Source organism: Arachis hypogaea, chromosome 1 (genome assembly GCF_003086295.3).
Source record: "Arachis hypogaea cultivar Tifrunner chromosome 1, arahy.Tifrunner.gnm2.J5K5, whole genome shotgun sequence".
Classification (NCBI taxonomy): Eukaryota; Viridiplantae; Streptophyta; class Magnoliopsida; order Fabales; family Fabaceae; genus Arachis; species Arachis hypogaea.
The window spans coordinates 9,179,137-9,192,774 of NC_092036.1; the positions used below are offsets into that span (position 1 = coordinate 9,179,137).

General features: G+C 32.6%; 1 protein-coding gene and 1 long non-coding RNA gene across 2 annotated transcripts; one reads left to right on the forward strand and one right to left on the reverse strand.

Annotated features, from left to right (window-relative positions):
• Positions 1-2,701: 2,701 nt before the first annotated feature.
• LOC112800151 (uncharacterized) lies at positions 2,702-10,347 on the reverse strand. The gene is made up of 3 exons (XM_072217240.1): positions 9,859-10,347; positions 4,387-5,771; positions 2,702-3,848 (listed from the first exon to the last, which is right to left on the reverse strand). The coding sequence occupies exons 1-3, from the start codon at positions 10,345-10,347 to the stop codon at positions 2,702-2,704; spliced, it is 3,021 nt and encodes a 1,006-aa protein (XP_072073341.1).
• LOC112795219 (uncharacterized) lies at positions 5,713-8,794 on the forward strand. The gene is made up of 5 exons (XR_003198910.3): positions 5,713-6,380; positions 6,955-7,017; positions 7,137-7,229; positions 7,583-7,793; positions 8,511-8,794. It is a non-coding gene; the product is annotated as an uncharacterized lncRNA (long non-coding RNA).
• Positions 10,348-13,638: the final 3,291 nt, after the last annotated feature.

The following is a 13,638-nucleotide window of genomic DNA, read 5'->3' on the forward strand; positions in this document are numbered from 1 at the left end:
GATGTATTTAGTTTGCATTTGAATATATTTGACTCGTCTTTCGGTGTATTTTATGAGAATTGAAGTGTATTTGGTGTTGTTGTATTCTTTATGCTATAACTAGACAATAGAATATTGGTCTTGTACTTCTTATATTATTTTGTACATATTTAATCGATTTGCAATATTTTTGTCCATTTTTCAGGAATTGTGTTCATCTATTTATTGTAACAATCAATAAAATTTTGTTGTAGTGCTTTTGATATCATTTTATGCATGTTTGATTGAGTTGCATATTTTTTTAACCTCACATTATATGATGTAACAAAAAAATAATGCTGGTGCATTTGGTTTATGTTTTGATATATTTACCTTGTCTTTTGATGTATTTCATGTGAATTGAGATACACCTAGTGCTCTTGTTATTTATTAACCTGTTTTTTTATTCCATAAAAAAAATAGCAAAAAATTAAAAGCACCAAAATTTAATATATATATATATATATATATATATATATATATATATATATATATTTGAACAACTCAATTTAATTTTTATGAATATAATTTATTTACATGATTCTCATTTATTTACAGAAAAATTATGATTTGAGATGCTCTACAAGATCCATTTATGATAATTTTCACAACATGAGCAATGACAAAAAAACTATTGTTCAAGAACTGGAATTTGGTGGTTTGATGCATATCCCTACCATAATTGTACCACATAAGCTCTTAAAAAAATTGACATATTCATTTGATTTATCACATAATTGACACACTGGTATAATCAATATCATTCCAGAAAATATATTAGATGTTCTTGACTTGAGTGCATCTAATAAAAATTTATTTTATAATATATTTTATAAATCAAATTTGGATGTATTACCAAATTATTTTTGTGTTATTGAAATATTTTGTGCTATTTTTGCAGGAGGCTTGGATAATGCTTTTGGATACTTTTGGATCACAAATTCTTACCCTTTAATTGTGAAGCCATTGCAAAGAGTTAAATCTCAATTTGGTCCCTGAAATTTGGTTCGATGTTTAGTATGATCCTCACAATTTTGTTGGCCCTAATTAGAACCCCTAAATTTGCAATCGTGGCTCTGATTTGTCTCTGCGATTATCTCCGTCACCGGAATGCTAATCTGACGTAATTATATGGCATAGTGGCTGTTATAACGGTCATTACTAGTATCACCTTATGAACAGTTTAGAAATAAAACTTGCCTATTAGTTATTATAATCATTTATTTTCAATTAGGTGTTGTCTTTAACTGCAACTTGATATGTGTATGTTGTAAAATGTGATAATATTCAACATCACCGTATTAGCCAATTTAAAAATAAAACTTTCATATTAGTTATTCAACATCACCATGTCATGTAATTGCGTTAGATCAGCATTCCAGTGATCATGACAGAGATGATCGCAAAGGCAAGTCAGAACCATGAATACAAATATGGAAATTCTAATTGAGACCAACAAAATTATGGGAGTCATTGTGAGCATCAGATCAAATTTTAGAGGTCAAATTGAGATTAAACTCCATTGGAAACCAAGCTTCTTTAAAAGTATTTATCAATTTAACTCTTAAAATCTTTTGATATTACAATTTTAAATTAATCAATCAATTTTGTAAAATTTTTACTAGCTCTGATAATTTTATATTTTATGTACTTAATTTATTTTTTCACTTTCACATAAAATCTCAATTTTTTTTACCTCTGGCAGGATTTATTGCTAATGCCCTACAAATATGAGGGCAAATAAGGGAACTAATAATATTATTGGATAGAATATTCAAGTTCGTGATAAAGCAGATCCTCAACTACAACTTTTTTTTTTTTCTATTTTCAAATTACGATAACATCCTTTCATTTCTTCTGTAAGCTTACCATGCTAAAACATGTGAATCTAATTTTCTATTAGTTTAAAGCAAGACCTATGCAAGTAAGTATAATGCAAATTAAATAATCCAAATTTTGCTCTGTATTACTCATCAGCGGTCACTAATTTCTTTGTTCATTTGTGGGTTAAAAAAGTAATAAAATGTAAGTGACTGCGAAAAATGTATAATTCGTAAACTAAACACAAAGGAAACAAATGTAACACTTTTATGTTAAAAATGAAAAAATATTTTATCACAATGTATTCCAACTTACTCATGCAAAGAACTAACATGAATCTGTTGATGTATTTAGTTTTACACAAGGTGGTATTTCTTACTATGTGCTCAATTATTAATTAATTAATTTTACTGAATCCCCAATTCTTTTTTTTTTTTTTTTGGCGTTGTAGTTCAAAGAACAATGAATCCGTTTAAGTTTTATATTTGCATAGAGGAAGGACTCTATTCATGCAGTGGATATGAAGTGAACGAACAGCTGAAGGGATCAGAAAAAGGAATAAGGGGGTCTTATTTTTTCAATGTTTTCTTGATTCCTTTTTTTAATTTAATATGAATAAATGAATATTTGATTTGATTCAATATAAATATAAGAAGATTGTGACAAACATTTAAATTTGAATATCTATTTACATTAACAAAAATATTTGATAACTTAAATAAATTTAACTAAAATAAAAAATTTATTTTATTTAGCATTCACTAATTACTCCAACAACTAAAGAATACTAAATAAAACAAGTTCTTATTGATTTTTTTTTCTCTAATATTACCGGTATATTAAATATAGAAGCTACATGTTCTCAATCAAGTTTGAGGACTTTTACATTCATTGTTGGCCACTGATCTATAAAACCAAAAATGGTTGTGTTTTGTTTGAGTGCATTTTGAGCCTTGGATGTGAGACGTTCCATTCTAGCAAGAACTTTGTGGAATCTATTGATGAAGTTTGCATAAGCTGGCATTATTATTGATGGCAAGGAAATGTTTGGCAGTGATGTTGTGAGATCATCCTCCATGGACGACTGAGTGACAGGCCATCTTGCATGACGTGGTTTATGGATCCAATCACCGCCACCGATCCTTGTTACAACCTTCTCCTTAATATCATCTTGGATCGGTAGCTTTAGCTTCCTGATGATAATGTTAAAATACAAAATCTCCTTTCTTGATGTAGATGTAATATCACTTGTCACAGAAAAAGTATAGTCGTATTTGAAGGCAAGGCAACCGACCCTGGGCCAGTAAATCCTGAACAGTTCCAAAACAGATGTGTACTCTCGAGTATCAGTGGCAATATTTGCAATGACTTGTAGAAGCTGATCTAGAAGCTGATCTTCACTGGATTCTAGCGAAGATATTACCTCAACGACCTCTTGAATCTCATCATTTTCACCAATGAGCAGCTGACCGACCAGATCTTCGACGATGGATGGAGGAGCAACAAGGTAACTTACTGCTTCAGGCTGATGATCATGATCTATGTCAATGATTACTTGATGCTCATCTTGAAATTGATTATAAGGCTGAGACTCACCTCGGATTTCAACAAGATATCTTTGTAAATAGGGAGCTTGAACAATGAAGATGAAGCACAAAACCACTCCCACAGCACATAAGAACAACTTGATTCCCATGAGCTGTACAATTAGAGCTCCCGTGAAGAAGGTGAGGAGTTCACTGAACCTGCAAATAAGTGACATGACCGAAAAGGCAACGCACGAGATCACGCCGTATGCATCTGATTTCCCATTTGAAGGTCTATCAGAGAAGAATAAGAACACAGTGGTGGAGGTCAAAACCAAGAATTTCGGAAGCCCTTCGTGCTGCTGGAGAATCATATTCCATGCTTTATGAAACAACACGGCCAAACAAACGAGGCAACTGAATAAAATGTAAAGAAGGATCTTCCACCAGTTCCACTCTCCAAAAAGGTGGATGAAATAGCTGCTGCAAGAGTAACACAGCAATCCAACCACGGTTGAACCAACACTCACTACTCTCCGCACCTTTTCTTCTTCGTCATCAGGTCTCATAAGCAAGACCGGTACCCACAATCAGTGGCGGAACCAGAAATTTCATAAGAGGGGGGCCAATTAAATATAAAATATAACAAAAAATTAACAAAATATGATTTGTAGCATATATATCAAAAAAGTAATTATATTATATAAAAGTCAATGTTCAACTACATACTTTAAGATTTTGATATTTTTAAACTTGCTCGACGATGCTTCATGGAACTAAAATCATCAATTATCATCTCTGAAGTGAATTTTAAAGCAATTTCCTTTTCAATATATACAATCATACAATCTGCTAAAAATTCATCTTCCATCTTGTTTCGAAGCCTTGTTTTAATAATCTTTATAGCTGAAAAGGCCCGTTCAGTTGTTGCTGTTGTCACAGGAAGAGTCAAAACAAGACGAATAATCTATCAATTAAAGGATATAGATTTGATTTTCCTGTCTCTGTCAATTTTTGACACAATTCAGCAAGAGTAGACAAATTCTGAAAATCTGGAGCTTTAACCACATCAAGTTCATAATGTTGTAACTCATAATCCAATTGAATCTTTTCTTGCTCAGAAAAATCTAAAGAATAGAAATTCTTTACAAGATTGCATATGTTGCAAACACTGAATAACTTGAAAGCATCTTTAGGATCTAGAGATGTACTCAGTATGAGGAGCTCGGTTGCTTGCTCACTAAATCTACTATTTAGCTCTTTCAATTGAAAATCTATCACGCTAGTAAAAATGTCAACACGATAGTGGTGTTCAACAGTGACAACATCCTTTTTACGACGAGACCGAATTATGTCACTAAAAGAAGCACCCATATCAGGTATCTGAATAGCATGATCATTGCAGAAAGAACTAACTTTCTCCAAAAGTGCTCCCCAACTACTATCTCTTAACTGTTGAATCAATGACTTTGTACTAGAAACCAGATGCATAGCATTCAAAATGTCTTGAGATTTTTGTTGCAATGCTTGACAAAGTTTATCAGTGATTCCCATGATTTCTTTCATCATATGCAAAATGAAAACAAAATCAAATGATAATAAAGATTTAAGAGCATAAGTAGCATCACCACGTTGAGAATATGTAGATCCATTAGTAGCCAAATCTTCCAGAACTGAAGTTGTTGCTCCAAACATACGTAAAAGGCTACAAATTGAGTTGAAGTGAGAGCTCCACCTGGTATCTCCTGATCTTTTTAATGTGCCAATTTGATTTGCTCCTCTTCCTGTTTCAATTTGATTAGTTGCAACTAAATGGGAAATTTCAGTTGCATAAGCAGATCGTAATTCATCATTGCGTTTGCAAGAAGAGCACACAACATTGATAATATTACTCAAACTTTGGAAAAAAGCATGAACATCAACAACTTCTTTAGCCGCAGCAACAAGAGCTAGCTGTAATTGATGAGCAAAGCAATGAACATAATATGCATAAGGACATTCTTGAATAATTAAAGCTTGTAACCCTTTCCACTCTCCACGCATATTACTAGCTCCGTCATACCCTTGACCTCGAACATTTTGAATGTTGAGATTGTGATGAGATAATGCAGAACAAATCTCTTGTTTTAGAGTAGCAGAAGTAGTATCTTTGACATGAACAACATCTATTAGCCTTTCTTTGACAAATCCATGCTTATCAACAAATCTAACAACAAGTGCCATTTGTTCTCTTCTAGATTCATCTCTAGCTTCATCAACAATCAAACAAAACTTTGCATTACCAATCTCATTGCGAATTTCATTTTGCACCTTTCTAGCAAAAACATGTAGAATTTCCTTTTGAATAGAAGGTGATGTGTACACTACGCGAGAAACGGCAAATGGTGGCGGCCATATACCAGCGGTCTTCAGAAAATGCCGCTAAAATACTAGATTGTGGCCGTCTTCGTAACGATTTGAGATGGGCTGCTAAATTAAATATTTTTGGCTCTGAGTCAAGCGCAAAATGCCACACACACAAAATCCCCAATTGAAATTAAAAAAGAAACCTCTCCCTAGTGATTCAAGAAAAACACAAAACCTCCACTTTCGCGGTCTCTATTCCTGTACCTATCCCTGTTCTTATCCCTTTCACGAGCATCGTCGTGGTTGCGGCAGTCGGAGTCAGCGGAGGGTTTGGAATCGGCTACGGAATCGGAGGAAGGTCGATCACGAGAAAGGAGCTGCTCTTGGCGGCGCTTTTGGTTGGCGATTTTCCTCCTGGTGGCGCTGGAGTGCCAATTGCTCGTGCTGGGCTTTGGTAAGGAAGACGGGCTTGGATGGTGCGACAGAGTTGATGGCTAGCCGCTACATCCTTCCTAGTCACAGATCTGCTCAAGCTTCCGCATAGCTCCTGCGCACGAAAGAAAGGGGGAGAGACACGTCCGTTATTTGTCCCTTCGCTGTGAAGTCGTCCTCAACCTTCCTCCTTGCTATGTTGTGCGCCGCTCGAACGCACCCTCTTCCCGTTTCCTGGTTTGCTTTTTCCCCATTTTTCTGTTGTTCCAATTTTATCTTTTGTCTTTCAAGGTTTGTTTCAATTTAATCATTTTTCTTCTTAATCGAATATCTTTGCATCAATTTAGTTTAATTTTGCTTGTTTCCAATTTGTTTGCTATTTTGGTTCGAACCCTAGTCTGATGAAATTTTGCCCCGATTTAGTGACCGATAATATTCTCTGCCTCTCTTGATCTCTGTCTTTCTGCATAATTTCTTCAGCTCGAGTCTCATGAAAAATTCTTCGTTACTATGCAATCTGATCTTGGTATCCATTTTGACCTTTTCTAAATTGACATTGATAATAGATTCTTCTGATTGAATCCATATCTTACTGACAGCCATATATTATCTTCAAAACTGCATGTGTTCTATTGAAATTTTCAGTACTTGTGTGATTTTGCTATGCCATTATTGAAATTTTCTATTGTGTTTTAACTTTCAAACCTGACAAGAATCAGATTCGTAGTTTATTATCTTCCTGCTTCATTTATATGTGTATTTTGTGTATTGTTTCTAGGATTGATTTTTTTTTAATCTATTTCAAATTCAGGAAATGAAAAAGAAGGAGAAGGAACTCCAATCTAAGGAGGCTGAATTGAGAAGACGGGAACAGGTATATACCTGGATGTTTAATGGTTTAACTTAGTTTGGAGTTTCCATGATTGGTAACCATAACCTGATAATATGGGAATTAATGTGCATATTATTTCATTTGATGTATCAAAAATATAGGATCTGAGAAGAAAAGAAGAAGCAGTTGTACGAGGCATACATTTTCTTTATGGCTCCATTTTTGGAAGACCTTAATGTTTGCTGGAGCTGTTGGTAAGCTAATCTGGAGCATCTAAAGCTTTTGTACCTTCTGAAGTTATTCATATTGACTCACTAAGTGTTATGTTTAGGAAAAAATGCAATGTGACTGAATATGCCAAAGTCCCCCCCTTCTGTTTCTGTTTCAGCGCCCATTTTAATTTTGTACATAATTTTAATATTTCTCCAGCAGGTTACAGTAAGTTGTCTCATACTCCTTTTAGGTATCAAAGCTTGTTGTCATACATTCCCTATTTTCACTCCTTCCTTCTACATTCAAATGTATTTTAAGCATGAATTCCGTGAAATTGTGACCATTTGGTTTTGCAAAGAATAATGTTCTACCTCATTTTAATGTATATTTGCAGGAGATTCTCTTAGTTCTGTTATATATGTTCCATGCGAAGTGATGAAGCAATGCATGCAAGTGTAGGGAACATATTCATCTTGGAGTTCTATCGCCATGAATGATGGCATTGCAATGAATTCTAGCCAAAAACTGTATGGTTATTATACAGGGATGTTCCATGCGGGCTGCTCAATATGGAGAACACAGGGATTAAAGGGTTTATATGCAGGGTATACTCTAGAAACACTCAATTTCTCTTATATAACTTACATAATGACACTAGAGGTCCTGTTTCAGATTTGATAGATTTTTGGATGAAGTATTGTATTCTAGGCAACAATCAGGCAATTCTTTTCATGATTCAATTTTATTATTTTGTAAATGTCAATAGGTGTCAGTTGACAGTGAATGGGTAAATAGCAACCGGAGATGTAAAATGAGTCTATATGATATGAATATGTCATAATGGGAAATCAAACTGTTTCTGCTTTATATGAAATCTAGTTTCCTTCTAGATCCACAATAATTTACCGTGTGATATATATACTATAATGATCATTAACCTCAAATTTTATATTAACTGGACATTACTATGTATATAATTGAATAGCTAGCTTTTACTTATATTTTTAAAAAATATCAATCACCGACACAAAGTAGTTTAGTGAAACAGGGTCAACTAAACTTCAATTTATATGGAAACCTATTGGGGGGAAGCCTTGAAGTCTTAAGCTACTTACATAATATATTAATATTCAATTAACATATAGGTTGAACTTTGATATTTGCAAGAATTTAGTTAGTAGGGTCAAAACTTACTGATGACGTGTCTTTTCTTATATTAAGATAATTGTTGAATTTGTTTATTTGTCTCATAATATATCTGCTGCTTGAATTCCCATCATGTTAGTTAGGAGCCACTAAATGTTTCTTGTTTAACTGGGCAGGTTGAATTGCTTAGACAATCATTGACAGCTATTGAAGAGCTACATCTTATTGGAAACAATATAAGCAGAGTACTGGTACATTTTGTTTTTGGTTCATTATTCATGTTAAATATCTTAACGTCTGTACACTCAGATATCCTCTCATCATGAGTACCTATTTCTAAACTATAGAGAGCAGTTTAATAAACAATAGAAATTGAACCATTTTGATCACACTGCGAGATTTCTCTAAATCATAGTCTCAGAATGGAATCCCATTAAAGAAGGGAATAGCATTGTTGATATATTCTTCTTTCTTTAGCATTTTGTCAGCCTTTATTGCTCACCTCCTCAAAGGTTTGTCATTTTACATGTAGCGGGGCAGTAAGTTTATTATTATTATTATTATTAAAGCAAGCTAATAATCATGTTTCTCATCTAGTGAATAGTTAATTATGATAATCGCAATAAAAATACTACAATAGCAATTATAGTCATATTTGAGAATATGGATGTAATATTAAATATAGATTCTATTATCAACCTTCCTCCCTTGGATTTGCTATGCAATTTATTTAGTATAGAGCTGCACATAAACTCTTGCCTATTTTGGTATATTTTCTATGATATTTAATTAAATGAGTATGGCGTGGAGATGAATTATTATTTAAAACTAAGTATTAGATATGATGATTCAACTTTCAGTTATAAACACATGGTTTTAGAGTCCAAGAAAATAAGTTTTCAACATTTAAACCTCATTTTCCCCTGTATATATATGCTAGTATGTGCATAAGTAGTGCTCGAGTATCATGTTTTGGATTTTACAAATAAGTATTTTTTTAGTTAACATTTTGAATTTATCTGAGTTTAATATTGTTTATTTAGTGTTTTTTATATTAATATCTCAGGTTTAATAAATATGATGTAAAGAAAATAGGTTATAGTAAAGAAAAATGGTATAAATTATTGTAATTAATCAGTTTTTTTTTTTAAGCTCGTTTATGAAATTGCGGCGGTTTTGAACCGCCGCAATTTTTTTTAAAAAGCACCCATAATTTTGTGGCGGTTTTGTGACCGCTGCAATTTTTTTTAATTTCAATCACTGAAATAGCGGCGGTTTAAAACCGCCGCTAAAGCAAATGACGCTAATCCTTGGTTTTGCAGCGGTTGTGCCAGCGGTTTTCTAAAACCGCCGCAAAATCAAATCTCCACCCCTTAATAGGCGACGCTTTTGGAACCGCTGGAATTTTGTTTCGCGGCGGTTAATAACCGCCGCAAATCCATAAAAAAACCGCCGCTATTCGGCGTGTGTCTTGTAGTGGTATATTGCATTTTGAGGAGCATTATCCAAAACAATTGCATCTACTTCTTTATTGTAAGAAGCTAATAATTTTAACATTTCAAGAAAATTTCCTCGATTCTGAGACTCATGACTCTCGTCATGTCCCCTAAAAGCACAAGCTTGAAACGTTAACCATTTGACAGTATCAATAGAGGCTTTAAGACGCAATCTATTGCTTAAAACTTGTTGTGAGCTTTGCTTAGCCAATACTTTGTCAATGTGACATAATTGATTAAGCAAATCTTTACAAGACTTAACAGCAATATTATGAGGAGAATTAAGAGATTTACCCACATGAGATAAAAATGCACAATCCTTTCCATTATTCACTTTTTTCCAATTGCGAAATCCTTCTGATGTGAATGGACTTGATTTTCTAGAAAATAAATAGCATGGAAGACAAAATGCAGCATCCACTTCTGGCGAATATTCTAGCCAAGAAAAACTCTTAAACCAATGAGCTTTGAAACGACGAGGATGACTTTCTAGACCAGAAAGAGGGTACTCATCCATAATAAATTGATATGGTCCAAACTTTATGTATGCTCTACGGATTTCATCTTGTTGATTGATAGGATAATTCCAAATTTGCGGACGCTTTCCGGGATCACGCATCAATGTATCAATATTAACTTGATCTATTTCAGTCCTTGCTATTTTGGAAGCAGGGGGTTGAATATCTTGCTCAACAAGTTGTGTCACAGGTTGTTCAATAATATTTTGAACATTACTCAAAGAATCTGAAGCTGAATTTTGTTCATCATATATTCTCTCTTTTCTCTTGAAAAATGAGTGAATTGTTTTCATCTTTGACATTTTTAACTTAATTTGAACTATCTAACAAAAAAAAAAACAAAAATAATTGCATATATATTATTTTCTTAAAAAAAAATATTAAACCTATTGAGCAATAACAAATAATTTTAGAAACACAAATATATAATAACCAAAAATAAAGTTATTGATTTACCTGATTATTTTTTGTTCCAAGTCTCACAAAAAAATAATTCTATTGAGTTTTGTCCTCACTTCAATCTTTGAACACTGTCCATTATAAAAAAAAATTAATTATTTTAAATAAATAATGTAAATAATACTTGACATTGTCATTAACTTAAAAAAAATTGAAATATACCTCTTTGAATCTTTGTTGTGCATTCAATGGTTAATATTTTGTTGTTCACTTCTCTTCAATGGTTTTTCTTCATATGTCTTGTTTTGGTATGGAAAGAAAATTAGAATGAGAAGAGTAGAAGACCAAAAGTTTGGGAATCACTAAAAGAGAGAGAAAAGTGGCGCTATGCCTATGATAATTTGAAACAAATATTTGAAAAATGTACTAGGGTTACTTTAATTAATAGTATGGGCTTGGGCTAGTATAATAGAACCATTTTTATTAATTATTAGAATGGGCTATTTGTTAACAAGAGCAACAATAATTCAAATATCTAATACATAATGCAGTTTTTAGTTTTTTTTTAATTTATAAAATTTTGTAAGTTATATTTTTTTTAATATTATATATAAAAAAATTTAATATTATTAATTATTACTATTTACTATTTTTTTTAAAAAAATTTGGGGGGACCATGGCCACCTTAAGTCCCCCCGTGGATCCGCCACCGTATGTATGGAGATGAGATGAATATTTGTTTGTTGAGATGAATGGTTGTTTGTTTGTACTGGTGATGAAGATGAAGCTCTGGGTAATGTATATTATTTAAAAGAAGAAAAAAATATTTGAAAAAATAGTACATTAAAAAAAAAGAAAAAAAAATCTGTACCTAATAAATTGAAATAGGGAGATATTAATATATTGTTGTTGTTATTGTCAGTATTAGTAATCGAATTTAATTAATTATTACGATTAATAATGAAAATTTTATTAGTTATTTTATTTATGATCGTTAATTATTATGATTAATAATAAAATTAGTATATATACTGTTTGAATAATAATAATAATAAAAAATTAGTATGTTGTTTGGTTTATATAAATAATAATAATAATAATAATAATAATAATAATAAATAATAATAATAGAAAAATTAGTATGTATGTTATTTGAATAATAATAATAATAATAATAATAATAATAAATTAGTACGGTACGTTTTATATGAATAATAATAATAATAATAAAAAATTTGGTATGGTTTTTTTTATACGAATAATAATAATAATAACAATAATAATAATCATAATAATAGAGAAATTAGTATGTATGTATGCTGTTTGAATAATAATAATAATAATAATAATAATAATAATAATAATAATAATAATAATAAATTAGTATGCTTTTTTTATACGAATAATAATAATAATAACAATAATAATAATAATCATAATAGTAGAGAAATTAGTATGTATGCTGTTTGAATAATAATAATAATAATAATAATAATAATAATAATAATAATAATAATAATAATAATAAGAAATTAGTATGCTATTTTTTTGTTTGAATTGGTATTATGCTGAGAATTAGTTTTAATGGACATGTTAAGTATACTTGTGTTATTGAATAATATAGTTATGTTATATTTGTTCTTATACTGGAAAATGTGGTATTGTAGGCTTCAAGGATGTTGATGTGCGATCATTTACACCCGCCGGATCCATATAACCAAATTGTTGAGGCACAGTTACGCGAGACTGGATTTTATTATGTATCCCAAATTGGAGTTATTAAAGGCCAGTCAGCAATGATTAATGCTCTGATTGAGAGATGGCGGCTCGAGACTCATACTTTCCATTTTCCGGTTGGTGAGTGTGCCGTGACCTTGGAGGATGTGGCGGTAATTCTCGGTCTGCCAACAAATGGTCTTCCGGTTACAGGTCCGACCATGAGTAGCTTTGAGGCATTGGAAGCCGAGTGCTTGCACCAATTTGGAATTGCACCCAGCAAAAATGAATGTAGAGGGAGCTTTATAAAATTAACGTGGTTTAGGGGTGTGAGAGATCGTATAGTGTTGAATGATGATGTGCACATGCAGATGTATGTAAAGTGTCACATAATGTTGTTATTTGGGAAAGTTCTATTTGCAGATAAGTCGGGTGCAGGGGTGCACTGGAAATTTTTACCGTTGCTTCGCAACTTCGGGGTAATAACTCCAGAAGACTCTATGTAGAACACGTATATCAGGAACCAAATCATCCCCCTGGTAAGCTGGCATTGTTTCAAAGTGAACCACTGCTGATGGCTCTTTGTGGCACATGGCCTCAAACCATATCGGCAAAGCTTCATACGATGCTTCCCAACTTCCAAAAATTGATTCGACCGCCTGCTGCTTTGCTAACCAAGCCTTGCGATAACTGATGGTGTAGTTAAACTTTGACTGGATATCAGCAATTACTGATTTCACCTTTATAGACGGGTCAACCTCTACCAACGGCTTTATTGCTTCTGCAACTGTCTTGGAATCCAGCTTCGAATGGTCTTGAGAAATAGTAGACCTGGTACAAGTATGACTTCCATTGTACCTCCTTATCTCCCAATAGTACTTCTTCTGCATTTTGGTTACCCGGATCAACCAGTCACAACCATTCCCATATTCTATACATTTGGCATAGAATGTCGTCGGTTCCGACTCATATACCCGATAGTCCACACCTCTCCGGATGGTATAATCTTTCATTGCCTTGATTACTGCCTCCCTTGAGCTGAATTCCATCCCCACTGTGAACTCACCATCCGCCACAACAGGAGGGGCTACATACATCAAAAGTAACAAATGCTTCATTATGTACTCAGTAAGAAGTCCTTCATTACAACTCAATTAATAAACATACTTTACTAG

Bases quoted from the DNA above. Each gene is read 5' to 3' on its own strand.
- LOC112800151 (XM_072217240.1), bottom strand. From the start codon at position 10,347: ATGGATGAGTACCCTCTTTCTGGTCTAGAAAGTCATCCTCGTCGTTTC. The intron at 5,772-9,858 runs GTAGATGCAATT...CATTTTCTGAAG, and splicing joins TAGCTTCTTACAATAAAGAA to ACCGCTGGTATATGGCCGCC. The intron at 3,849-4,386 runs GTGTCAAAAATT...TTACTCTTGCAG, and splicing joins TTGTCTACTCTTGCTGAATT to CAGCTATTTCATCCACCTTT.